This window comes from Lontra canadensis, unplaced genomic scaffold (genome assembly GCF_010015895.1).
Source record: "Lontra canadensis isolate GAN:19392208 unplaced genomic scaffold, GSC_riverotter_1.0 scaffold43, whole genome shotgun sequence".
NCBI lineage: Eukaryota > Metazoa > Chordata > Mammalia > Carnivora > Mustelidae > Lontra > Lontra canadensis.
In genome coordinates, this window is record NW_022631037.1 from 10553618 (window position 1) to 10580508 (window position 26891).

The following is a 26891-nucleotide window of genomic DNA, read 5'->3' on the forward strand; positions in this document are numbered from 1 at the left end:
AGCAGGAGCGAGTGGACAGAGTCACTCCTCTCCAGCCCTCCAAGGTGGCTGTGTGCTGGAAGAGCTCTCTTCTGCTCCCAGGGGAGGCTGGTAGGCGCTGCAGCAGCCCGCACTCAGGGTAGACTCCCAGCCTCCACATGGCGGGAGAGCACAGAGAGCAGCAAGGGTAGCCCACACAACCTTGGCCAGGACTTTGGGAGCAGGAAGGGACAATGAAAACGTCCTTCTCTTTCCCCTTCCTGGTCCTGTGGGTCCCAATGGTGAGATGACATCCATACAGGTCTGCCCCTCCTGGGGCCCACTCAAGGCCTGGTCTTTGACCTACTCCCTGACACAGGGCCCACTTCTATTGCTCCCTCAAAGAACGGCTGAGCCCTCTCTGGGGACAGAGCCAACTTGGGAGCTGGGGGTGTGTGTGACAGAGGACACTCCTAACCAATGCGTAGGTCACACTGAACAGGTGAGCCCTCACCCCAGCCAGGTAGAGAGTCAAACTCTAGGAGTTCCCCTGGAATCTACTGGAAGGGTTCATCAGCCTTCCCCCATCTGCTCTGGTCCCTGTCAGGGTCTCAGTGGGTTCCAAAACTGGCACGCTGTGCAGGCTCTGGTTCTCTGGGCCATGACGAAGGGTCGCGCCAGGCCCCTGGGTGGGGCTGGGATCTATCCTGTGAGGAGGAAGCGTTCAGGTACAGCACTGGCCAGCAGCTCCTGCAGGACTGGCCGGTGACCAGCGGGGCTAGGGGCCTTCTGGTTAGAAGTCCACCTCCCCCTTCACCTGCCCGGAGCGGTGGACAGGACCTAGTGCATGCCACCTCTCCTCGTTCCTGCTCTGGGGCCATGGCTCCAAGGCCATCCCTGCTCTGGCCACGGTCTGGTCCCTGGGACTCAGCCCTTTACTTCTCTCTGCCATCTGTATGGGGAGAGGAGCCACACAGGAAACTGAGCTATGGGGGCACCGGCACCATCAGGGTCTGCTGGAGAGGCTGGTGGGGAGGGCGGAAGGCACCCAGGCCTTTGAAACGATCAGGAGCTGTATGGGCACCCACCTGCATGTGAAGGGAGGGTGGTACTCCATTTATTTCAATAAACACGATGTGCCAGTGACCTTTGTCTGCCCCCGCTGGGAGGCTGGGCTGGGGCGGGAGGCAGCGCCGGGCCCTGAGCCTGGAGGGGTGACACATCTGCCCCCCGGGGCTGCTGTGTCAGGTGTCCTGAAGGGATGGCTCTGCCTGGCGGTGTGCTCGTGGGACGCACTGAGTCATGCCCTGGGCTGGGTATCCCGAGTGCGTCATATGGCAGTCACAGGGTCTGCGGTCTGGTCTGCGTGCCTCTGTGCCTGTGGCTCTCTCCCCTCCCCCTCCTACCCCAGGAAAGCAGCCGGGCCATGGTCTCATTCAATCTCCTCTTTACTGCAGATGTCACGGTCATCGTCACAGCCACTGGGAGGAGCACACCACTTTAACCCCCGTGTGCTAAGGGGAAGGGTGGGGACTTTTCGGAGCTACAAAACTAACTATGTACATAGAGCATTCTAGGGAGAAAGCTACCCCAAGCACGTGCATGTCCAGGCACAGTGGGAGCAGGGGTCTGGAGCTCAGGCGGGACTGTGTGGGTGTGGGGTGGGCAAGGGGCCGTGTATGGGTGAGGACATGCCGGGCAGGGGCTCGGGAGGCGCCTGAGGGGTTCTGAGCAGTTTGGCTAAACAGCTGATCTCTGGGTCCTCCCCAGGTCCTCCACTTTAAGGGTATGCTCTGGGTGAGAACTGTCCCCTCCTAACCTTCACCTTCAAGCCTAGGGTAGAGGGAGAGGCTGCAGGACCACGTCCCCAAACAGGGGCACAAGGGGGCAACCCCTTTCTCTACCCAGGAACACTGGCCCCTGGCTAGCGCTGACCCTGGGCCAGTGCTGGAGTCCCCGCATGGGCCGGGGTGGGGGATAAGGCAAGCAGGGTGTCCGCTTGGAAGGCCAGGGCTGTGGACGGCAGTGAGGGGGACCCAGTACCCCTGGAAGAAAAGTGGCAGCTCTGGTCTCAGAAGGAGCATGGTCATGGAAACATGACTCTGGGACACCCCCCCACATTATGATGGAGACGTCCCCCCATCCTTAGGCACCGCCCACAGAGACCAAACACCAGGGAGACCACCGAGGGGTCTCCGCGGAGATGGAGATTGGCACTTAGACCACAGACTGGTCACCGCAGTGACTTCCACAGAGACAGAAGCTGGTCATTAGGGAGAGCCCTCCCCCCACCTGGGGGGGGGGAGGAGGGTCACTGTGGTGGCCAATCCCAGAGACAACAGTCCGTCCTCTCAGGTGCAGGGGAGCAGGGCAGCCCTTAGCTGACCCGGTACGTGGATGTGTTCTTCGGCTCTGTGCTGGGCACACACCAGTCGCCGGCCTCCTGGATGGTCTGGTAGTGGCGCCAGGCTGACTTGTTGTAGACGGGCAGGCGTTCCACTGAGTCCGTGGACAGGGCCTGGAGAGCACCGGGGTCAGCCCATCCCCCTTCCCAGTGCCTCACCCATGTCTCGGTCAATCACCCTTTCCCCGGGGTGCGTTGTGGGGGTGTCAGACCATGACCTGCCCCGTGTCTGAGTCAGCCCAGCTAGGTGCCAGACACTGGCTGAGACAACGAACCCTGGCCCAGAAAGACCCAGGAAAGGACCTGTCCCTTCTGTGCCTTGCTCCTGCCCATTCCAGAAGACTACTCACTCAAAGAGTCAGGGAGGCAGAGGTAAGGTGGACTGTGACCTTGAAGAAGGTCATGAACTCTGGGTCTCAGTCTGGTCCTGAGCTAAATGACAAGTTCTCTATGGCAGCCCCCCTTCCCTCTGCATATAAGAAGTCAAAGGTCCCCAAAACAAGGGTCCTAGTCATGGACCAAGGACTTCCTTAAACTGCCTGCCGAGGTGGGGATGTCTGCCGGCTGGGAACTGTAGCTTTGCTCTGATTCTCAGTCTGGAAGGAGTAGAGGGGTGGAGATGGAACGTAAAAGCAGGCTGACCTGCCAGCACAGCCTGCAAGCTGGTCCCCGCACCAGGACCCTCACCTTGAGATAGATGACCGCATCGGTCCCAAAGCCCTCCATGGAGAAGAGCTGCAGGTCTCCCTGGAAGTACTTGGCATAGAGGCGGGAGATGGGGAGCCCGTACCCGAAGCCAGCCTACAATGGGGCAGGAAGGGAGAGTGACCAGGAGGTGGGTCTGGGCCTCCCGGAGCAGAAGGACCAATGTGCTGAGTTGGGGTCGGGCCTGACGATTCCCAGAATTCCTCAGGGGTCGGGGTAGTCAGTCTGGTGGAGCCAGAAAGGCTGAGCAGTCCCAGCCGCGGGTGGTAGTCAACGGGGGTGGCGGAGGAGCTCAGCCCTGGGAGCCAGCGGGTGTGGACAGGTCTCGGGGCTCCTGGGTCTCAAGTTCCCAAACCCAGCCCCACCTGCTCTACTGGGAATGACAGAGCTGCTGATGAGTGAACTCTGTGGGGTGCCACTGGGAGAAATGAGGAGAGACAGACACCCGCAGCTCAGGTGGGGGGGTTGCTGCAGTCTAGGGGGAATGGGAGGAGCAGGGGGGCCCAGACTGGAGAAGGTGACCGATGCTCATACAGCTACACAAGAACAAAGACCATGGGAGGTGAGGAGGTGAGAGACGGGGAGAGTGACAGTTTGATGAGAAGAGGAGAAAAGACAAGAGGCCTTAGGAGGCAGGGGGCACTGGAGGGAAACCATCTCACCAGTGGGGTCCCTCCGGTGCCGGGCTGGGGGGTGGGCGCCGTGGAGTACATGTAGCTAAAGAGTCGCTCAATCTTCCGCAGGGGGACTCCCCCACCTCGGTCACTCATCTAGGGGAGACGGACATGGCTTCAGTGCTCACGCCCCGCCCCGACACCCCTGACCTCTTGGTCGTCCCCATCCCCAGGGTGTCCTCTAAGCCCATCTCCTGGTAGGGGCGCAAGTCCCCATCCCACTGCTCTCCGGCCCCCAAATCAAGGGCCACATACTTTGATGGACAGATCTTCCTCACCCAAGGCCACCATGACCTTGATAGGTGGGAGGACAAGGCTGGACTCGTGGCTTTCCACAGTGGCACGCATGGCATTCTGTGGAGGGAGAGGCAGAAGAGATGAGTGAGAGTGGCCTAGCCCTAACCATCCCCCAAGGCTGCAGAGAACCATCCCCGCCCCCTTACCTTGAAGAGTTCAAAAAGCATGTGGTAGAGGTGAGACGGGACATAGACCATGTGAATTGGCTGTTCAGAGTTGGACGCTGCTGGGGAAGTCAAGACCAAGGATCAGTCAATTGTCAAGAGGTCACCATTCAGCATTCGCTGACGCAGCACCTAGCACCCGGCACTCAACCAATCCCCCATTTATCCTCTAGCATTTGTTCACCCACCTGTCTATCCATTCGGTATCCATCCATCACATGGTGTCTGTCCATCCACCGTCCATCCAACCACTGTATCCGTGCAACATCCACTAATTCCTCTAGCTACCCTTCCAGTGTCCATTCAACCATCCGACTGTCCCTCAACTACGCATCTGTCCCAACATCCATCCATCCCATCTACCCATGAATTCGGAGTCCAGATTCAGCCTTCCACTCACCCACTGTTCATCTAGCCCCTTCATCCATTCAAAAAGTATCTATCCAGCCTAGATCCAGTCTACTAGCATTCACCTGGACCCCAGAGGCCCTGGAGAGCTTTTTAATCCAGTGGGGAGAGGGGAGGACTGCCACACACGGTTCTGACTCCAGCACTCTGCCTCTCGAGAATCGCTCTAGCCTCGAGAGCTTCTTGGTGTGAGGGGCTGAAAGTCTTCTCCTGGTGCCTGGCACAGAGCTCTGTTTGCAGCAGGAGCTCAATGACTGGGCATGGATTAGCGAACGAAGGAATCTCGGGCCCCATGCTGGGCAGTGGGGCATAAAGATGAATAAAATTCAGCCCTACGCTCTCGGAAATTCAAGTCTAGACAAAGGCACGAGTGACTTTAACGTTGGGTGTTGTACCCAGAGCTACGTGCCAGGCTCTGCGCTTGACCCTAGGGATACTGAAAGAATGTAGCCTGTCTCTGTCCTTCCATCTCTGCCCCCAAGTTTCATTTATTTTATTCATTTATTTTAAGAGATTTTATTTATTTAACAGAGAGAAAGAGAGACAGCAAAAACGGGGGGAAAGGGAGTAGCAGACCCCCTCCCCAACCTGCCCTCACTGAGCAGGGAGCCTGATGTGGAGTTCCATCCCGGGATCCTGGGATCATGACCCAAGCCGAAGGCAGATGCCCAACCAACTGAGCCACGTGGGTGCCCCATGCCTCCAAGTGATTCAGACTGTGACAGTGCGTGACAGAGGTACACCCCAGGGGGCTGGGTGCCTAATCATGTTTTCTGGAAAGTCCAGGAAGGCTTTTTGGAGGACCTGGACTTGAACTGGGCCTTAAAGATGTGGGCAGCGTGACTTCCAGGCACAAAAGCCCTCACGTTTGTGGTGCACAGGCAGAGGGTGGATGAGGAACAGGTGGGGGAGGGGAAGAGTAGAGAAACCTCCAGATCCCTGATCCTCCTTTCCCCTATGACCCTGGTTCCTCAGCAAGTCCTAACCTCTCTACCTCCAAAATATTTATCAAATCTACTTCCTTCTTTCCATCTCTGCTGCCTTTCCGTCCCCTGGATAACTGCAGTGACCTCCTAACTGGTCTTCCTGAGGTCTTGCTCACCCCCTCCAACCTCTAAGTATCTTAAAACAAGCATCAGACCCTGGCATCACCATGCTTCGAACCCTTCAATGGGCTTCCCTGCTGCACACAACATCCCAGCTCCTGTCTGTGGCCCACGGGCCCTGCATGCCTTCACCTCTGTCTCCAACCCCTCCCCACTCATCTCCCAGCCCCCCTCCTGGTCCTGCTGGTCCCTGACCACCCACCTCACCCAAAGTTAAGACCCCCATAGCCATCCTCTTGTATCCCTTCTTCCCCTCCTCTTGTCACAGATATTCCCTCCCCCAAAGTTCTAACGGGCTCCTGGCTGCCCAGCTAGAGACTGAACTCCCGGCCTCCCTGGTCAGGTGACCTAGGGGAGTGACTGTCCAGCCCCTGGGTCCTGCCTTCTCCATCCTCTTCCCCTTCTCCAGCTGGAGCCGAGACATAAGGGTGGAGAGCCGCCTTTCACTGTCCCACCCCAGGGGCTTCAAAGAGGGAAACCTCTCTCTTAATTATGCCACTGTCACCTGGATTCTGAAAAGGCACCCAAACCAACACCTTAGTAAATACACTGCTCCTCCCCATCGCTGTCATGTGACCTCATCTTGTCTCCTCCCTGTCACTTGTCACCATCTGAGATTAGCTTGTGGGTTACCTGCTCACTGGCTAATGGCCCCCTTCCCCAGTCTCCCCAGCATCAAGAACGTGACCTCCATGAGAAGAGCGACCTTCCGTGGCATGTTTACTGTTTAATAATGTTTACTTAGCAAATATATTAGTAATAATATTGCTAATAATAAGTCAATAATAGCTCTGCTTCTGTCCCAACCAGTTCTTTTCCTTTTTTTCCCCCTCCCCCCGTTCTTTTCCTGACTCCCCATCTCATCTTTCTCTCCAGAGCCCTTAGACAGACAGACAGACACACACACACACACACACACATACACACACACACACACACAGAGCCTCCCTCACTCACTGTTGATCTCCTGGATCTCCAAGTCAGGCGAGGCCATGTAATACTTGTCACACAGGAGCTTGGCCATATCGTAGGCATCTGAGAGAAGACAGTGGCCATTCAGGGAACGGGATGGTCCACCCAGCAGGCAGTCCTCCTGCCTTGCACTGGTACAAGGCATCCCCAACGTTAAAAAAAAAAACCCAAGCAGACGAAGCCCTACCCACGGGGGAACGGCACATCTTCTGGCAAGGCAGCCAGAGGGGGTCTCTGGGGCTCCTCTGTGGGCCAGCATGGTGGGGACATCTTACCCTTTACCACCTCGGAGACATTGCAGTTTGGGTCGATGCTGCCAATGTGTTTGGGGTGGGCTGGGTTGGTGCTGCCGTCAAAAATCAGGGCTGCGGGTGAGAAGGCAGGGAGCTGTTGGTGGGGTTCCCCTCCTACCCACCACCCCCACTCTGGCCACCATGAAGCCAGGGAGGCACGCTTGGTCCCGAGCACCCCGGCCCCGCTCACTGTGCTGGTTGATGAGCATGCGGATGGAGATGCGGCTGAGGTAGAAGCGATCCAGAAAGTACTGGATATTCTGGTTGGAGACCGGGTCATCGCCGTACGTGTCCTTGTACTCCAGCACACCCTGCGCCATGGTGGGCACCACGTCGTTGTGGCGGTTCCGGATGGTGACCAGGGCGTCCGTGAACCTGCAGGGCATGGCGGCTTAGTCCCAAACTGGGGGCCGCCCCCAGGCTCTCCCCCACTTCTGACCTCCTCTCCACCATCTTTGTTCATAGGACCCCTCCCAACCTGACAGACACAGTGTCCTCCCTGCTGCTTCCCGAGCCCGCCCTGAGTGTCCCACCATCTGCCCGACGGCCAGGGGAGCCCCTCAGGGGCAGGAGCTTGGATCTCCCTAATCAGACCCAGGGCCATGGAGGCCAGGGGCTAATTCATCCTCAGACTAGATATCCTAGAGGACAGGGATCATTTCTCCCATACTTCTGCACATTTCTGCCTCGGGGCTGTGACCCAGGGCCCTTCGTCTGCCCCTGCCCTCCTGACCCCCCAGTGGGGGCCTTCACTCACTGGCTCAGTGTACGATGGTCCTCCGGGTCCTTATCTAGGAACACCATGATGTCCAGGAGGCTTTGGACATACCTGTGTGCATTGGAGGGGGCGCCATTCAGCTCCAGGCCAAGCCGGGCTCCCTTCCCAACAGACTCAGCTGCCCCCGCACCTATCCCACCCCCCACCATGGGCAGTGGCACACAGAGCTGCCCCGGCACCTGCCTCACCCCTACCCACACAGAGCCACTCTGCCCGACAGGCTACACCACACTTTTTCTCAATTCATTTCATCTGCATGCGAGTCTCCCTGACAACACAGTAAGTTATGCAAGAACATCTCTCATTTGCCGGTCCCCCTCCTAGCACCTTTGCTGTGCAATCTAAGAATAACAGTCTTCGGAGGGCACTGGGGATCAGTCCGTCCCCAGGGTCTCGTGGATTACTGGCCAAGAGAGAAGGCTGGGGCAAGTCGCTTAACCTCCCGGAGCCCCTTCACGGAAACTGATCCTCGCATTTGTCCCCCAGGGTTCCCACTGCATCCCCTGGGGCACGCCTGGCAAAGTGGCTGGCCCAGGGCACTTCACAGAGCGGGGGGCTCAGTGAAGATTAGCGCCTACCGTTCTGGGCACCTGCTCAGGGGCCGTGTGGTCTGCCTAGGGAAGTGGATTTCAAATGGGGGGGTGGGAAGGACACAGAAGTGGGGAAAGGCATGCCTAGCTCTGACCATGGCGGCGGGGGGTGGGGCAGAGCCCACGGAGAGCCAAGGCCCAGCAGGAGTGTGCGGCCCCCTACCACCCCCCATCTGCAGGCCTGGTGGGAGGCCGATTTCCCCAGGACCTAGAAGAGCTGGGGAACCAGGGGAGTGCTGGGAAGCAGGGGGCCAGCCTGTGCAAGGCTCACCTGTGGCAGCAGACAGTGCCAACCTAGAGCTACTGTCCCCCTGCCTCTGTAAGCCAGGACCCCCACTGTTCCCCTGCTACCATGCCCAGTCCACGGGTTGCTCTGGAGACGGCCACACTCTGGCAGAAACATTTGCAGCTAGCAGGAGGCGGGGGCTGCCAAGAGCCCTGGGACAGACAGCTCTGTGGCCTAAGGGTCTCTCTAGAAAAGGGCCTTTGATGGTACATGCATTCCTATGTACAACAGTGCTTTGACCTTGGCAGGTCAGAAAGGCAGGAATTAGCCCCATTTCACAGGCCCCTAAACTGAGGCCCGAAGTAGTCATCAGGCTGGGAGGTGGTGTGGTGAGATTCAGTCCCCCACACTCTTGTCACTGCCCCGCGCCGTGTCTGCTCAGAATGCTCACCTCGGCGTCCCTGAGGGCCCCTCTGCCCAGAGTACCCGTCCCCCTTCACCTCTCCCCCGCTGCTCTCACTTTGGACACTAGAGGAGAAGATGGGGGGCGCTGGCTGGGGCGCTGGCTCTGCTGAGTCCAGTCCTGGCTTGTCCCTCGGGGCTGTGTGACCTGGGTAAGTCGTGAAGCCTCTATGGGCCTGAGTTTCTGCCTCAGGAAAGTGGAGGTTTCGTAGCTCCGTCCATCACTGCCTTGCGGTGAGGGCCAAAGGTGATACTCAGCCCCGTGCCTGCCGCGCAGTGAGCACTCTGGATGCGTGCGCCCGTTACGAGTGGTGGTTTACACAACGGCCACTGCTGAGCAAGTCCTCTGAGCCCCCACAGGGTACCCGACACCCTCCTCCTGGTTGTACTGGCTGTAGGCTCCAAGTCCTGCTCTGGACAGCCTTCATGCTGTGGATAGCAGGAACGGGGCCATCCCAGCCCTGGTGCTCCCTGCCTGCCCTCCCCACCTGGCAGGAGAGACCAGTCTCCCCCCATCCCTGCAGCCAGAGCAGACAATCAGAGAGGCGCCCCAAGTCTACCCAGGGTCTCCCCTCCCCCAGCAGCCTTGCGGAGCATGGGGTAGTCCCCTTTTTGTAGCCGGAAACCGGCTCAGAGAAAGCAGGTGATATGGCCCAGGCCCCACAGTGAGGGGCGGCACTGGGATTCAAACCGATGTCTGTCTGACTCCCCGCCCACACCTCACGGCCAACCGTTCACCATCCACACTGGTCCCAACAGTGCAGTTGCCGATGCAACGGTTGCCCCCGGTTGCCCCTGGCCTCGGACAGCACTCAGCTCGGTGTCTGCCAGCTGCCCTAGTGCCTCCGTGATACCCTGTGCGGTGGGTGCTCGTGCTGCCCCCATTCTACAGAGGAGGTGGTCTCCGTGCAGAGCCAGACTTCTCTCTTTCTCTCTCGCAGGCAATGTTCCTCCAAATCCCTGCCCTGCCCCTGCCCCCAAGCCCAGAATCAAGCTTCAGGCTCCTAAGTCTGGGATGGTGAGGGGATTTTGGGAGAAAACCTACAAGTGTGTAAGGCTGGGGTAGGTAGAGGGAGGGGAGGAAACCAGCTGGAGAGCGGAGCTCAGAACCCCTTCCTAAGATGGGGGGTGGGGAAGAGCTGGGGGGGCAGGCAGGGATAGAGGGGTAGGAGCTAGGAGGCCCTGCCTGCTGGGCCAGGAGGTGCAGGGGTGGGGACAGTGGGCTGGCTGTCGGCACCACCCCTCTGAGGCTGCCTAACAGGCCCTAGAGAACAGAAGCGGGGCCTGGTCACACGACCAGGAAGTAGAGCAAAGGGCAGCAGGATGGATGGACAATGGGCAGTACCCGCCGGCACGGCAGGGGGAAGGCTGCCAGCCTCGGGCCTCCGTCTCCTGGACGATGAAGCACAGTGAGGACCCCTGCCTGCCTCCCTCGAAGGGCCAGTCCTTCCGGGTAGTAGTTCCACGTGGGCTCTCGGCAGGGAGACAAGAAGACGGGAAGGATCTTCCCAGAGGATGCTGGCCCTGGCCTGGAGCCCGCTGAGGCCTGGCACCCCAGATGTCACTCTCAGGCAAGATCCGGTCCTAAAGGGGGAGACACTGAGGAGGAACACTGGCTGCTGGACTGCCCACCTCGCTGACCTGAAGGGAAAGAACAGGGCTTGGACCTAGGAGGCCTGAAGCCTGGTGTAATGACAGATGTGGTGCTGACCTCCCCCCTCGGCCGGACAGAGCAGGCCCAGCAGGCAGTGGGGACCCAATGTAGCTAACCCAGGAAAGGCCTGGGCCTGCCCACCTCAGGCCCAAATCAGGCCGCCCAGGCCTCCTGCCTTCTGGGGCTTTCTAGCCTGCCCAGAGCCCTGGATTTGGGAGGCAGGGGGCGGACTGTGTGGGGAGATGGAGGGGGCGTGTGACCGGCAGCATGTGTAAGAGTGTGTGTGTTTGTGTGCACACCATGCACGAGCGCCCACAGCCGCGGCAGATGAGGAGCGTGAACAAGGCAGTGGCCATGTGAGGAGGGGGCGGTAGCAGACCTGTCCCATGTCTGGAAGCTGCTTTCTGCGGGGGAGCTGAGTGCAGGCCCTGAGCCAGGAACACTTGGGTCCTGTGGCCGGCTGTGCCCCACAGAGGCCACTGAGCCGCTCCAGTCCCTGGCTTGAAAATGGGGTTCAGAGCAGTACCACTCTGACATCCTCAGTCTCGACTCCGGTTATGGAAAGAGAGGCCAAGGGGTTCAGCGAGGGTGAGACTCCAGCCCCCACTCCATGCCTGGCGCGGCACCGGCCCCTGGGGCCACCGCCATGGCACTGGTTCTTCTCAAGGGCTGTGGTTCCCACAGGGTGGGGGTGCAGGTCTCCCACAGGCTGGGTTTGCCCACTGGCGGGAGAGATCATGAGAGGCTGCTGGCCACACTGCCTCCAGCCCCTTTCCCTACAGCCCCTGCAAGACCTCTGTGACAGGAGACTCACTGTCATCTGATTCTACCCTGCGACTCTCACTTAACCCCCCACTTTCTGGAAGCATGCTCCTACCTGCTCCACGCCCTCCTGAGACAGCCTTTCTCGCCCGCTCCGTGCTCTCACATCCCAAGCCAGCAAGCGCATTCCAATAAGGTGAACCCTACCCTCCCGAGGCCTCGCTCAGGGAGTTTGGTGATCTCTGATCCAGGTCACCGTCCCAGAACCCAGCACTCGACCTCTCTGCTCACAAGTGCGGCCGCCGGGTCACACAGCCTTAGGCGGGAGTCTCAGCTCTCCCACCTGCTGCCTGAGTGATCTCACACACATGTCCTAACCTCTCTGAACCTCAGTCTGCTCATCTATGAAATGGGAGAAACGACAAGGCCTCCCGCAGAAGGCTATCAGGAAGGCTAACTAAAGGAACGTGTGGACATGCCTAGAACAGTTCCTGACGCATGGCAGGCCCTCCAGGTCTGTTTGCTTTCACCATCACCATCGCTGTGAGGACCACATTGTCCCAGAGAACCTTGACCACACTCACATCTGTGGCAAAGCTCGGGGACATGGCTTGTGTTGACAGAGTTCTGCACACTTTTGCATCCAGCGGTAGCGTCCGCTCTTAGAAACAGAGCAGATCCCCATTTTACAGGTGAGGAAGCCGAGGCTCAGGGAGGCCGGGGCTCTGCCAAGGATTAAGGGTCCAGCAAGCAGCGAAGCCACGCCTCCAAGGTGAGCATGCTGACACCGAGGCCAATGGCCACGGCTTCCTACTGCCTTCCAGGCACCTCCAAAACAGGCTCCCTCCACACCAGGTCTGTCTGGTTGAAACAATTCACCAGGTTTATTTAAAAGCAGGAATGCTCAACTCGTCCTCAGTGACTCTTGCCTAGAACCTCTCTGCAGCTGAGTAATAACTCCATCAGCCTCCCCACTTCGTATCACTTCCACTACGAACAGCATTTATACCGGACTTTTCTATTTTCCAAAGGGAGCATTCGCTCCTTACTCATCAGCCTCTGAGGGCAGAGGCCCTCTTGCCAGGCTCCTTGGTATGCTGTCCCCCACCTCTCGTGCCAACCTGCCCACCGCCACCACTTCTGCATTCGAGCAGGCAGCGGGTTCTCCTAGAGGGGGTCTGCCCTCTCTCACAGGCGGCCACCTCGTCCCCAGCACAAAGTCCCTCCTCCCCTCGGACCTCAGGCTTTCTTGCTGTAGCCAATGAGGCCCATTCCCCGGAAACAATCTCAGCAGGCTCTGGTCGGTGCATCAGGACATTCTAGCAATCCCACGGCCTGTTCTCAGCTGAATCAACCACCGGGAAGTGCTCTCTCTTGTCTAACTTTGCTCTGTCCTGCTGTTGCTGGGCATGACTTAGAAGCTTCAAGGGAAGAAAGGCCAGGCCCAGCCCACACATGCGTAACTGGTTTTCAGAAATGGCCTCTCCTGGGGGAGTCACAGGCAGTTCAGCAGCTCCCTGATCCCCCACATCCCGACACACATCCCCCAGCTCTCCTAGGAACACAGTGTCCAGGGAGGGGCGCGAAAGGGCCTGTCCTGGTGTCAGGGGCTCGCCGGAGAGGCAACCAGGCCAGTCAACCGGGCAGAGCTGGAGGATGAGCAAGCAAACAGATGGACCTTCTGTCTCCACCCCATGACTTCCCCACCACCCCGCGCTGGGAGATGCTGCTTGGCTCAGATGTCCCACACCTCTGAGGGCCAGGGCCCAGTGAGGGGTGACCTGGTTGGGCTACAGGAATGCCAGCCCCTGCCCTCTGTCCCTGTCCCCCTTCACAGCTTGCACCAAATAGTGCTGCTGGCACAGAGTCAGGTCCCAGAGGCCCTCGCTGGGCCCCTGCCCGCCTCCACGCCCGGGCACAGGCAGCTCCGAGGCCTGGAATGCCCTTCCCGTCTTTCTAGGTCTAGGCTCACCCCGGTCCCCTGGAAGGCCTGGTGACATGTCACCTCCTCTGTGCGTCCCCTTCAACTTCCCCACAACTCTCTGCCTCACCTGACACCCGGTGTGCGCCTGCTAGGAGCCTGGCCTTGTGCACCGCCACCGTCCTTCCCGAATCTCATTAAACCAGAGTAAGTCCTGCCTCTGCGTACATCCACGCATAGAAACGATGCTAGAAGCACACCACTAGGACCTTCTGAAACCCAACTAGTGTTCGGTTATGGCGTGGAGGGTAGTGGCAGGCACTCTCTTCTGTCTATTTTCCCGTGTCTTCCAAATGTTCAGGCGGACATGTTACACTTTCACCACGAGGAGGAAAGAAGCCCCAACCCATGTGACTTTTTAAATAACATTTTCGTTCTTCAGTAAAAGTAACTCTTTGTCAGCTCCCTGCTCCCACTACCATCTACGATCTCCGTAGCTCCCGGAGGGCACCTGATGCTGCTTTCCCGCCTCCGACACAGCGCTGGGCTCGCAGCAGGTGCGGACCCCTGCTCCCGAATCCAACAGGGGACCACAGCCACGCTGCACCACAGCCAGGAGAACCGGCAAAGCGTTTTGGCACAGGTGCCACCAAAGACCAACCAGGATTCGCCATCAGCGTGCCAGTCACACAGCAAACTCTTGTTTGTTCCTCATGTGACCAGCCGTTGGTGTCTGTCATCCAATTACTTAACCTGGGAAAGACTTCTAGAGGAAGCTTTACTGAGGATTTCCTTCTGCTACCGGAGCAACTTTTGGTCTTTGCCCCTCCAAAGTTCTCGGGGCTGGGTACGATGCCACCCCTGCGTCTGAGTGTTTCTCAACATCCAAAACAGTCTGACTTGTAGCTTGGATTATATAATTTGAAAATTCGTTTCTTCCTGTTTCTGTTTCCCTATAATGTGGCCTGTCCCCAGGTAAATAGGACCTAATAGGTGCTGGGTGTTCAGAACCAGAGCTGGTGGTAAACGCTGATACTGGCATGGTTTGGGTTTTGGCTGTGAAAACAATTCCCCGGGTGGACCCTGGGTTTCTGGAGAAAGGAAGAGGGGTAAGCATAGGGCTGGTAAACATGGAGGCTAGGAGCTTTAGCTCACTCCCTGCTCTGGCCTAGTATTCCATTTGACCTTGGGGCACCTCTCTAGCCTCTTGGAGCCCCTGTGCTTCCCCTCTGTCCCCACCCCCCTCAAGGCTGCTGAGAGCACAGGGACTCTGGGAGCCCAGGGGCATCTGGCAGCAGAGTGGGAGGTACAGGGACCTGGCTGGGGGTCTCACCAGCTCTGGACCAGCTGCACCGAGGGTGTGCTCAGCACTCGGTCAGGAAGCAGGTTGATCTCTTTCATGATGTTGGCCAGGCGCACAGGCAGCTCCTGCCTGAGGAAGGTGAATGAGGTTTTCTCACAGGCATTACTGGACCCTGAGGGGGAGAGAGAGAGAGGTGAGCCTACAGAGCTGCAAACCACGGGAGCCAGAGGTCATCTCAGGGGTCAGGTCAATTAAATCCTTCATTTCCTAAGGGTTCAGAGAAGTGACCAAGGGCACAGAGCAGAGCAGCTCTCTTGATCTCCTGCAGTGTGCCCACCGCCATGCCACCCTGCCCAACCCTCTCTAAGCTTGTGTCCCCCCACCCCAAGCCTGCTTGCCTTCAACCACAGGGGACAGTGCCACTCCCAGGCCCATCTGGAGCCAGCTCTGGCCTCAGTTACCTCACTTCTTCACTTTCTGCCTCTCTTAGCAGACACTCGCTTTGAGAGGTGGAAGGGGTAGAGAGGGGTGGATCAGTGGGCAAAGGAACCTGGGAAAACCATGCCTTCCCAGGTCTGGGCCTGGCTGAGGGGCACTGTGCCTGGCCCATGGCATCTGTGGGGCCCCAGCATTCTTTCTGGCCCAGTCTGTCTTCACCCAGGCTGGTCTTGTTGACTACTGTAGAGCTGTCCCTGCATTAATGCCTACATGGGAGGCACACAGGGCCCAAGGATGGGAGCCCAAATGTCTTGGTCCTTGGTCTGGCTTTAAGATGAAGACGGGAGTGGTAGACCAAGGCCATGGCCTAGAGTCAGAAGAGCTAGATGCTAGTCTAAGTTCTGCTTCCAAGTCTGCCACCTAGGGCATGTGACTACCCTTCTGAAGATCTGTTTCCCCCACTGTACTACAAGTGGACCAAACTCTACTGTGAGCCCCACCCAGCCCATTTCTATAATTGGGGTCCAGTTTGGACTGGACAGCTACCGGTGGCTGACAACGGGCCCAGGGGGCTTTTCTACATGGCGGGAGCTCAAACAGGGCAGGGGGACAGGCAGACAAGTCCTGGAGAACAGGGGCCCTGTGTCCTGGTTGCCTCCTCCCCACCCTCTCCCCTCGGTGACGCAGCTGTAACTTGAGCCAGGCACCGTCTCTTCAACTCCGGAGAGACCTGGGCACCCTGTCCTAATTCCCAGCTGGCACCAGGGAAATGCCGCGTAGACAGACAGGGGACAGGGCCCACACAATGCCTGTTTCAGTGGCCACAGTGGCACAGCCTTGCTTCTGTTCCAGAGGCAACCCCAGGGCGTTGCTGGTGGGTGAGCTGGCCCAGGAACCTAGGGGCTGCCAAGGCTGCAAGCCTTCTGACTGACTCCACTTCATGGTGCTCCAGGCCTCCACCGGGCTGGGGACAGGAAGCCAGGCCCAAACAGATTTGCTCTTCAAGTGTCCTTGCCTACTGGGCCAGCTGGGGTTTCTTCAGTGGGTCGGGGTGTGCTCATCAACCACCTCCCTCCTGTTGACATTTTTCTTATAGAGCTCTGTCCCCACCTGACCCCAGGGTGCCCACCCATCCCAGGTCTCCTTCCAGCTGTCTGCACCTCCTAATCCCGCCTTGTTTGTTACTCCCACCAGCATCCCTGCCCCATTTATTCTCCAACACTCTGAGTCACTAGGACAACCCCCATTAACCCTTTCTGTCTGGATATACCCCACTCCCTTCCTGCCCTAACATCACCCCCTTGCTGTGCCTTACTGGACAAGACCTTTCAAAAAGGCCAGGGAGATACTTAGACCCCTTCTTCTCAGTGCCCCCACTTCCCACTGACAGCCCAGTATAGAGTGTTTCCCCAGGATACCTTAACCCTTTCAGGGCCAGTCCCTACCCCTCCTCCCCCCACCGCCTTAACTCTTCCCTGCCTGTACCCCAGCAACCTTTCCCTATCACGCAGGGCCTCTCTTCTCCGCGTTAATTTTCAAGGCCAGGGCCCCCTCCCTCACCGCCCCCCGAGCTCCGCGGGCCCCCACGGCCAGCCGCCCCCACCCCACCCACTCCGTACCAAAGTCCAGAAACTGCTTTATGGACAGCGGGGACGGGGAGAACTTGCTGAAGTGTTCGATGTACTTGGGAGCCCCTGCCAGCGACGCATTCTTCAGCAGAGCGCGGACCCAGCGCATGGTGGCGGTGGCGGCGGCGGCGGCAGCGGCGGCCGCAGCTTGGGCTCGGCCTCCGGTCCCCCCGCGGGCAGCGCCGGCGCTCAGCTCGGCCCTGTTCCGCCCAGCCCGGCCCAGCCCGGCCCAGCGACTGGGACCTGCAGCCTCCTCCCCGCCCCCGGGCGGGCAGTCCTCCAAGCCCCGGCCAATCGGCTCGTCGCGGTGCTCCGACGTCGCCAATGGCCGCTCACAAACAACGCCGGCAGAGCCAATCGTCTCTCGCTTCGGCACGTGGCTTCCCCCCTGGACCCGCCCCCTTAACCCCGTCCTTGCCCCGGGCGGCCTGTTGTTTTCCCGAGGCCGCGGCGAGAGCCCGCCTCCCGAGCATTGGCTCCGCCCTTTCCTCCTCCGGGCCAAGTCCGGTTTAACCCCTGCCTCCCCAGGGATTCGTCATTCTTCCTCCCTTTTACTTCTTCCTCTCCCGCGCCCTCCCAGATCTCCTTCACTCGCCTTCCCTGAAATTGTCCGGATAGCTTCCCTCTCAAAGGGACCTGTTTCACTTGTCCTGACCCCCACTGGCGCTCCTTGAGGGGGGCGATCTGCTGGGTTCCCAGTCCGGATGACAGTGACTCGGACTGGGAAAGTTTGCAAACTTCGGGATCAGGATGCAAGCCCATGCTAATCCCTCATACAGACGTGCCCCCACCCCCACCTTCCACAAAGATCCAAGCGGCTCGAGAAAAGACGGCCGGAGTCAAAACCCTAAGGACTGACGGTGATGGAGGCAGCCCTTAACATCGGCGCTGCGAGTGCAGTTTTCAGAACACTTCGATTATTCGCTACTCATTTGACCTGAGAAAGACGATCTTCGCATTGGGCTGCCTTAGAGTAAGGTCCTGGAAGGTGATCTGGGCGCCAGGATGCCCGCCCTTCCCCAGCAGCCCTGAGCTCTCCGCGGAACAGAGCGCGCGCTCTGGTGGTGAAACGCGGTACGCCCTGACCCCCCTTCCAAACCCCTTCCGCTACCGTCCCGTCTTGTCCCTTTGATGTTTTCGCTCTTTCACTGTTCAGTCCCTGGGCACCCCTGACCGAGTGCTCAATATGTGCTGGGCGTTGTCTTGGGGACAGGAAACACTGAAAGGATAAGGAGGTAGTCCTCTGCCCGGATCATTTCATTTCTTAGTTTGGGAGGTAACTGCATAAGTAAATAAGTAGTTACTGTGTAACAGAATGTGATTACGGTCAACAAGGAGCTATGCGCCAGGCTTCCTTTCCATTGGGAAGCCTGAATGAATAATAACCTATGTGCCAGGTACTGTCTGCATCATTATCTCCTTTAATTCTCCAGACGGCTCTCTGGTGCTATTATTATCCCCATCATATAGATGAGGAAACAGGCTCATGTATCATTCTCAAAAGCAAATCTGAACTTGTTACATCCCTTGCTCACAGACTTTCAATGGCTCTCTTGCTTCTTACTGGTGCCTTTCCAGCTCTTGCATGATCTGCTTTGGCTTAACTCTCCAGCCTCCTCCCTCCACGTTCCCCTGCTCAACTCCCAGTCATACTTATCTACCACCTTGAACCAGCCTCCAGTTTCCAAGCCCTTGCAAATGCTGTCTCTTCTATTAGGATCATTCGTTCTTCTTTCCACCTATCCATTCTTCAAGTCTCCGGCCCTACCGGGCTGGGTTCTGGGCTACCTCTAAGGGTTCTTTAGACCTGCCCAACCTTAGCACCATTTGGCTCCTATCAGACTGAGTGGAAATCGTCTGCTGACTCATCTGTTTCCTCCACTAGACTTTGAGTTCCAGGAGGGCAGGGCTGTGTCTGTATAATTCACTGCTCTATCGCCAGCACCGGGCACAGCACAAGGCACATAAAAAAGGAAGAAAGAGTGGGGACCACCAGGCAGACATGCCACAGAGTCATTAGGGAGGACCACCAAACATCCTTCCAGCTAGATTAAATCACTCATGATGTTGGAGGGTGCCGTGTTCAGGTTGCATATAGGTACTTAGATTTAAAAAAATCAAAAACAAAAACAACCCAGCCCTGTGCCTCGCACGTAAACGTAATAAATAATTAATCATTAACAGCTATTACTATTGTCAAAATTTAAGTAAGGAGGGGCACCTTGGTGGCTCAGTCAGTTGAGTATCAGACTCTTGGTTTTGGGCTCAGGTCATGATCTCAAGATCGTGAGACTGAACCCTGTGCCAGGCTTAGTAGGGAATCTGCTTGAGGAGTCTCTCCTTATCCCTCTGCCCCTCTCCCTGCTCTCTCTCAAATAAGTAAATAAATAAATAAGTCTTTTAAAAAATGTAAGTAATGAGGAAAAGGCTGTGAACTCTGACACTAGGTGTAGGAGAGGATATAAATAAGTCTTTTAAAAAATGTAAGTAATGAGGAAAAGGCTGTGAACTCTGACACTAGGTGTAGGAGAGGATATTGCCCACGATCCTCTCCTTAGTGGGGAATTCTTTATTGTGGCCTCTGTGCTTGGAGCAAAATTCCTTCTGCAGAGATTGTCTCAGGGTGATAATGGGAGTGGCATGGCTCAGTCAAGCTAAGTTAGATGATGCTGAGGTTAAGCTCCTCCCCATCCCACCATGCCCAAATTTCCTATTACATGTACAAGGCAGATTGGTGGTGGGAGGGAGATTCTCAGGAACTCAGACTGATAGACATTTTATCTCAAGGCAGGCTTCTACAGCAGCTGAATCAGGAAAGCAGAACTGTGGGGACTCTCATCCAACATTTGGTCTCAGCCCAGAATTGAACCATGTCCCTGCTCACAACTGATTGGCCAGAATTAGTCACATGATCTCATCCAACCAGGAGGGGAACGAGGAAGTGCAACTCAGACCTGTGTCCAGAGGGGGAGAATCACCTTATGGGTCCTTTTAGTGACACAAAAGCCAAGACCCTCTTTGGGAACAGTTTGGAGGTGCTACAGCTCCAAGGAGCTCCAGAAGCTTGACATTATTGAGGACCTTTTTATATAAAGCGGTCATTGCTGCTTCTCTACCTTTTTTTTTTTTTTTTAATAAAATCTTGCAAGATTTTTAAAAAGTTTGTTTATTTGACAGAGAGCACAAGAGAACACAAGCAGGGGGAATGGCAGAGGGAGAAAGAGAAACAGACTCCCTGCTTAGCAGAGAGCCTGTCAAGGGGTTTGAACCCAGGACGCTGGGATCATGACCTAAGCCAGAGGCAGATACTTAGCCCACTGAGCCACCCAGGTGCCCCTGCCATTATGTTTCTTTTATAAAAGTATAGCACCAATCCTGAAAATGACTATTTATACTGCAGGGTGTGTGTGTGTGTGGGGGGGGGACTGTGTTCTCATCCAAGCATAGTGTCACACACACACGCCTTGGGACTGAGCCTGTGGAACCGGTCAGAGGGATGTGTAGATCCCTAGATGCTACCTTTTTCTTAAGCAGTTAGTGTCCGCAAAGGACAGGACTGAGTGGGCCTGAGCTCTGCTCAGCCTGAGCTGGGCTTTGCCAACCCCATGTGTAGTATTACTCCTGACCGAGTGAATAATCCAGCTTTTGGAAAAGGACCTGTTCTGATTTCTAGATCGGAGACCTCTGGGTAGGGTCTGGGGCTTTTCTGGAGGAACTAGACCTTCTGCTGTTAATTCACCCTGGAAAGGGCAGGCCCAGCACAGAAAGTGAGGGGTGGGAGGTGTGGGCTCTGGTGGGGGCAGCAGAGGGCAGGGAGGCAAGTTGGGGGACACCGAGGCAGACATCAGGAGGGGCTCCTGGGAGGATAGCCTGGGTCTGTGGGCTCTCGAAGCAGCTAAAATTGAGGATCTGCCGCTAGGCTTCTCTGAGTAGTAATTTTCAGCCTTCAGTGAAGTCTTCCAAAGGTCATAGCTTTGAGGACAATTGACAGAAGGACCTATGCCATAATTTAGGACAAAGAAGTCACGGGGAACGCAGCCCTGCTCTGTTCTCCCCTGCCTGTGGGGAAGAGTGACCTTGGGAAGCAGAGGGCTTGATCCAATGCTGTGGGCTATGGGGGCTCGGGGCTGAAGCACCCTTGGAGGAAAGGCCGTAAGACTAGAACGCCAGGTACTCCTGCCTAGACACTGGCAGATACCATGACCTTACAGTCTTTCTAGTCTTGAGTCACTGGTTCACCCTCTGATCTACTCATCATGGTGTCTAGGGGTGGGCTTGAGGCAGAAAGGCAGGCTCTTATCTGAATCCAGCCACTGGATGAGGGCTCTTGGCTCTCCACCCCGGCACCCAACCTCCCTCCACCATTATCCAGGACCACCTGCTTCTACAGCCAAGTAGCTTTCTGCTTCTTCTGGACCTGGCACGCCACCACCTCCACCTCCCACCTCCCTGCCCAGGGCCAGCACACTGTCCACCAAGAAGCCATTTTGGATTCTATCCAGTCTACTCAGGTGTTTTCCCAGATTCTATGTTCTGGATCTCAGCTAGATGTCCATGACTATCCTTTAGATCAGGATGTCCCTGAGAGCAGGGACTGGTGCGTCCCACATCCATCTTCACCCCGTCAGCCTCTCAGATCCCTGCCCCTGCCTTTTTCCACCTAGGGGTCAGCTGTTTGACATCACCAGACTGGACAGGGGGTTAGGACAGGAGGGTGGGGGGCGTGGTGAAGGGAGGGCGATGCAGAGCGTACAAATGGGGAGCTGTTTATTGGTCGCCGTGAGAAGCCTATATACAAAGAAGGCACAGGAGGGGGAGAGAGCTCCCCGGCTACAGTACCATGGAAGTGGGTAGGGATTGGAAAAGGGGGACTGCCAAAAGGCAGGGGTCAGGAGAGGTTTCCTGGAACCAGCCTCAACTTCTAGAATGGGCCTCAGGACTTAGCCCATGGGGGGAGGAGGCAGAGCTAAGTTGGCTCTGAAAGCCAAGGACAGCCAAGAACCCCACTTCTAGGCCCCCTACCCATGGTCGGTGAGGGCAGAGCAAGGTCCAGCCGATGGGGCAGGGACAGGGCTCCCTCCCCGTCCTACATTCAAGTGTCGCTCCCTCCATGATCTTGGTGGGGGGAATGGGTGGGTGGGGGTCTCTCCAGGCCTTCAGAGGCCTGGATGCTAGTGATCAGTGAGAAGTGGGGTCTCCTCTCTTCTTCCAACAGCTCCTTAGCAGAGGATGGGCCCCTTCTCCACTGAGCATCCCTCCGTGCTCCCAGGGCTGTGCCGTGGCTTGTCTATCTCTGTTCCTTCAGACAGCATTCCTCCCCAGAAGGCATCTCCTCCAAGGAGAGAGGCCTTGCAAAGATCTGTGAAGGAAAGCTGTCCTGGGGACCTTCCTTCTAGTCCACTCTGCTCTTGGGTCTGAGCATGCCAGGGCCTGGAAATGCCACACCGTAGGCAACCTGAGGCAGGCACCTGCTCTCTGGGGCAGGGTCTCCGGGAGCGGTGGCTGGGGGAGCCCGGTGCGTGGTTCCCTGTCAGCAGCAGTAGTCTCAGTAGCAGTCAGTCCAGTGACTATGGCTCAAGATGGGTCCAGTGTGAATGGTGGTGGGGTGGTCACCACAGAGGGGGCCTCTTCCTCCTGGCTCTGGCGGAGGCCCTTTGGCTTGGTTTTGGCACAGGCAGAGGCGGGGACACGTATGTCCGTGTACCATCCGTGGTGTCCGGCATAGTCCTCAGGCGGTGGGCACCCCCATGCGTCCAGGGCCCCGCAGCTCCAGCCCTCTTACGGGGAGCAGCCTGCGGCCAGACAGCACGTGCCTGTGCTAGAGGGGTGTGTGTGCCCAAACCTGCCGGCGCCGGCCAAAGGCAGTGGCCCCCGTGGACTGTCAGGGGCATAACTTATGATAAATAGAAGGGGCACTGGGGGAGCAGGGGTGGGATCGGGGAGGACATCAGTAGTATCGGTCCCGAGTCTGCCAGCTGGTCACCCAGTGCTTCTTGGTAGGCACGGTGCTCCCTGGAGGTGGGTAGCGCTCCTCCTCCCGGATCCGCACCGCGTGGTACTTGGGCATGATCCGGTAATAGCGGGTCCGCTTAAAGAAGTCACACTGGGGAGCGGGGGGGGGGATGGAGAAAAGGAAGGGCATCAGCATCCAGCCCTTGAGGTTGCAGGAAGATGTGCTTAGCCCCCCCCCCCCAACCAGAAGCCCTCAAAGCCAGGACCTCTGACCCAAACACATGCCATCTCCCTGCACTGTGACAGGGAGGGCGAGCTTGCCCACCCTTGGCCCCAGAGGAAGGAGGAGCTGAGGAAGGCAGAGAGGAGGGGGGAGGCAGCTGGAGACAGTGGTGGTCACTGAGGCTGCTGACGCTAGCAAGTTTGCTGGTCTGCCCTGAACACGCTGTGGGGGTGGGGGGCCAGCATGTCACCCCGGAGGGGCTCGGAGGAGGAAAGGTACTAGGTCCAGGGGAAGGACTCTCCTAGTGCCCTCCTTCTCTGGAGGTGGAAATAGAGGTGCAGAATCACTCTGGATATTTGTTGTGGGGCCTATAGATGGGGTCTAGCCTTGGCCTTGGTCCTTTTCTGATCCCCAGAAAACAAAGGGGGCATGGGGAGCATTTTATGGCTCCCTCTTGGGGCCCCAAATCTTCAGCAGGAGGAGGCAGTGAGAAGAGCTCTTGAGCCCTCCCAGGGTGTGGAGGGAGACGGTGGCCTGCTCCGTGGGGCGGTGCTGGGGCCAAGTGAGGTGCAGAGAGAGCCCATGAGGAAAAAGAGCAGATAGGACAGAATCAGAGGCCCTGGCCAGCTGCGGGGCTCAGGGAAGAGGGCCCGGAGGCCGTGTTACCCGGGTGGGCCGGGGGCAGGGGCTGCCCCCCTCAGTAGTCGTCCGTCAGCCTCTCTGTCTCTGATGGCTGGCTCTTCATCTCCGCCTTCTGCCTCTTAGCTTCATACAGGGCGCGAGTGCGGGCTCGCTTGAAGAAGCCGCACTGCGGAGGGGAGGAGGTGGGGATGGGCCATCAGGGGGCGCTGGGGGGGGGGCCTGGCCAGCAGCACTCATGGGCTGGGGCTTAGGCCCGGGGAGCCTGGATCCCTGGATCCCAGCCCCTGCTTGGTGGTGTGGCCAGAAGCCAGAGCTCCTGGCTTCCCCTTTCCAGCTTGCAGATCCCCCCCCCCCATTAACCCGGCAGGAATGTCCTGGTGGGTGAGCTGAGGATGGGGGGCGGGGGGCAAGGGGTGAGATGGGAAGCTGGGGAGAAGGTGGGGACAACATGGGAGAAGGGTTGGGGTGGGTGGAAATGAGGAATGGGATGAAGGGAGAGCTGGTGAGGGTCTGCTGGCAGGAGGTCCCAGAGTGGGAGTCCCAGTGGTGGTCTGGGGTCCTAACCTTCCACAGCAGAAGAATGATCAACCCCAGGAGCAGCAGCCCGGCACCCACGGCCACAAGCACCAGCCACAGCTCGATCTCCGCTGGCAGCTCCTCCACCAGGTCAGAGTCAATGTCCACAGAGAACTGGCGGGGGTGACAAGGGGCTCAGCCCTGTGACCAACCCGTTAGACCCCATGCTCATTCATCCTGCCTGACCCAGGACCCTGCTGTTTGACCTATTACCAGCAGGGGGCACTCAGGGACCAGAAAAAGCCCCTGCCTGCCCACTGAGAGTAGCAGATCCCTCCATCCTCAGGTTTTCCCTCCATGCAGACCCAGCCCCAGAGGACCAGCTTCAGATCTGGGAGGCAGTCTGGAGTCTGGGTTTGTAAACCACACATCCGGGCTTAAGTATCAGCTCCGTCCTTGAACTGTGTGGTCTTGGACAACAAGTAAGTTCACCTCTCTGAATCTCCATTTCATGCTCTCTAATAAAGGAGATCATAATACCTGCCTCATGGTATGGCAAAGTGGTCAAGAGCATTCTGGAGCCAGACTACCTGGGTTCAAGCGCCAGCTGTGCTACTCACTAGCTGTGTGACCTTGGGCAAATCATTGAACCTCTCTGTTGTTCATCTATAAAATGCGGGTTATGAGAATGATACCTACTTCATAGGTTGCTGGTGAGGATTAAATGTGTTTACTATCAGTAAACTGCTCTGAACAATACCTGGTACATAACCAGCAGTCCATAAATATTTACAAAAAATAAAGAATGAAGAGCATATAGAACCATTATTTTTCTTCCCCTACAGTGGAGATAGATACACACACACATGCATACACACACACACGCATACACACATATATAGTTATATTATTATAATATAAAATTATATTACATACACTCTATGTAATCAAACACTATTATATATACAATTGTGTTATATTATATATAATATACAATATATTATTTTATAACACATATATTATGCAATATTGTATATAATAATATAATATAACATAAAAGTGTTATAGAATATATTATTATAACAAAATTATTTTATATATAATGTATTTTTTATATATTGGGAAGAAATTTTTTCTGACTATACATTATTATTTCTTTAAAATTATTTTGATTATTATTTTTTAAAGATTTTATTTATTTATTTGAGAGAGAATGAGTGAGAGAGAGCATGAGAGAGGAGAAGGTCAGAGGGAGAAGCAGACTCCGCAAGGAGCTGGGAGCCCGATGCGGGACTTGATCCTGGCAGTCCAGGATCTTGACCTGAGCTGAAGGCAGTCGCTCAACCAACTGAGCCACCCAGGCGCCCTTGATTATTATTTTTGTTTAAATACAGATGATATCAAGGAAACTAAAGGTTCCCAGTAATTTTACTCCCCAGAAATAACTCTTCAACATTTTGGTGAATCTCTTTCCATCGTTTCTAATGCATAGGTTAAACACACGTTCTTTCTTCCACATTAAGCAGGGTCTCTGTGCTGCACATACCCTCCTGCGACCCGACCTGCCTCCTCTTTCAGCTATAATCATCATCTCCTGATGTCAATTAAGAAAGATCGACCTAATCTCTGATGACTGGATAGCCATTCAAAATGTACCACAATTTATTGAACCGATCTCCTACCAAAAGACATTGTAGAGTGTTTCCAATTTCATGCCATTATAAACCACACTTTCAAATATCCTCGTACATTTATATTCGCATATTTGTCCTATTAGCTCCTTAAGATATATTATCGTCGGCCGGATCAAAGGAAGTGTGCGTTTTAAACTCTAACAGATATTGACAAATTCATTTCCAAAAACAATCCATCCATTTATACTCTAACCAATAGCATTTCCTTCTACCTCATCGGCACCAGACAGCCTTAGTGTTTTTTAATCTTTTTCAATCTGATGGGAAAAAAAAATCTTGTTGCTGTTATTTCTATGACCTCACTACTGAAGTGACCATTCCTAGTTCACCCTGTGGACACTGCCTGTTTATGTTTATGCTGCCCTTTACCTTGACACACTAAAAATATACATCAATCCTTCGTCATATATGCTGGAAACTCTTTTAAAAGCAACCTATCGTTTGCCTTTCTAGTTTCTCTTTATCTCTTTCACTATATACAGATTTAAAATGTCATACCATCTGATTGGTCAAATGTTTCCCTTACAACTTCTGGGTTTACTAAAATAACTCCTCCCCGTAATTAAAGACTATTATTAAATTATTTTCTGAGTTTTTTTCTGGTATATTAAGTTTTATTTCCTCTATGTAAATATTTAATCTAACTCCAGTGTAGTTTTTGGTTATCATGCGAGGGAAAGGGTCTGTCTTTACTTTCCAAATGTGTTAACACCACTTCATAATCCAACTTTCTCCGTTGGTTAAAAATGCCATCTGGATACTAACGTAAATATCTCTTCTGTTTCATTGGTCTTTCCAGCTTTCCTCCACTACCTCAATTTATTTTAGTAGATATACCACAATACATTTAAGCAACCCTCCCTTCATCTCCTATGTTATGTCCTCCATATCTCCACTATAGCTTTTACACGAAAAAATGGACAATTTTGTCCCTTTTTCCCCCCTCTCCGATGTAACTCAGAATCAAGTTTGAGAACTTTGTTTTCAAGTCTGCACAGAGACAGAACATCTTCACAGACAAGTTGTGCAGATCGAGTAAGCCCCAGCAGAGTCACCGGGGGACTCATAACCATATCCCACCTGGGGTCTCACCTCCCCGGACTCAGATTTCATGGCTTAGG

General features: G+C 55.9%; 2 protein-coding genes across 5 annotated transcripts in view; both read right to left on the bottom strand.

The window, feature by feature from the left end:
* Positions 1–1388: 1388 nt before the first annotated feature.
* Positions 1389–16948, bottom strand: PDK2 (pyruvate dehydrogenase kinase 2). Of its 2 annotated transcripts, none has more exons than XM_032872128.1 (11): positions 16735–16948; positions 14708–14849; positions 7739–7810; positions 7172–7356; positions 6964–7053; positions 6674–6751; positions 4185–4264; positions 3997–4095; positions 3730–3837; positions 3050–3163; positions 1389–2476 (listed from the first exon to the last, which is right to left on the bottom strand). In XM_032872128.1, exons 1-11 carry the CDS (start codon positions 16850–16852, stop codon positions 2336–2338), a joined length of 1227 nt encoding a protein of 408 aa, XP_032728019.1. In that variant the 5' UTR covers positions 16853–16948; the 3' UTR covers positions 1389–2335. The 2 variants fall into 2 exon arrangements, with proteins under 2 accessions (XP_032728019.1, XP_032728020.1); XM_032872129.1 differs by having other exon boundaries at positions 4185–4261; positions 16735–16947.
* A 5795-nt stretch (positions 16949–22743) lies between these two features.
* Positions 22744–26891, bottom strand: part of ITGA3 (integrin subunit alpha 3) — a 29873-nt gene continuing 25725 nt past the window's right edge. For all 3 annotated transcript variants that reach the window (XM_032872131.1, XM_032872130.1, XM_032872133.1), the window contains exons 25-27: positions 24125–24250; positions 23585–23726; positions 22744–22846 (exon numbers count right to left, since the gene is read on the bottom strand). In XM_032872131.1, the coding sequence (XP_032728022.1) occupies positions 23616–23726; positions 24125–24250 (237 nt within the window). In that variant the 3' untranslated portion in view covers positions 22744–22846; positions 23585–23615. The remainder of the gene's footprint in view (positions 22847–23584; positions 23727–24124; positions 24251–26891) is intronic.

What these genes read in the sequence shown, in the direction of transcription:
- PDK2 (XM_032872128.1), bottom strand. Translation starts at nt 16,852, where the DNA reads ATGCGCTGGGTCCGCGCTCTGCTGAAGAATGCGTCGCTGGCAGGGGCT. An exon ending in GACCATCGTACACTGAGCCA is followed by an intron (nt 7,357 to 7,738) that starts GTGAGTGAAGGC and finishes CATGCCCTGCAG; the next exon opens with GTTCACGGACGCCCTGGTCA. An exon ending in AGGAAGATCTGTCCATCAAA is followed by an intron (nt 3,838 to 3,996) that starts GTATGTGGCCCT and finishes CGTCTCCCCTAG; the next exon opens with ATGAGTGACCGAGGTGGGGG.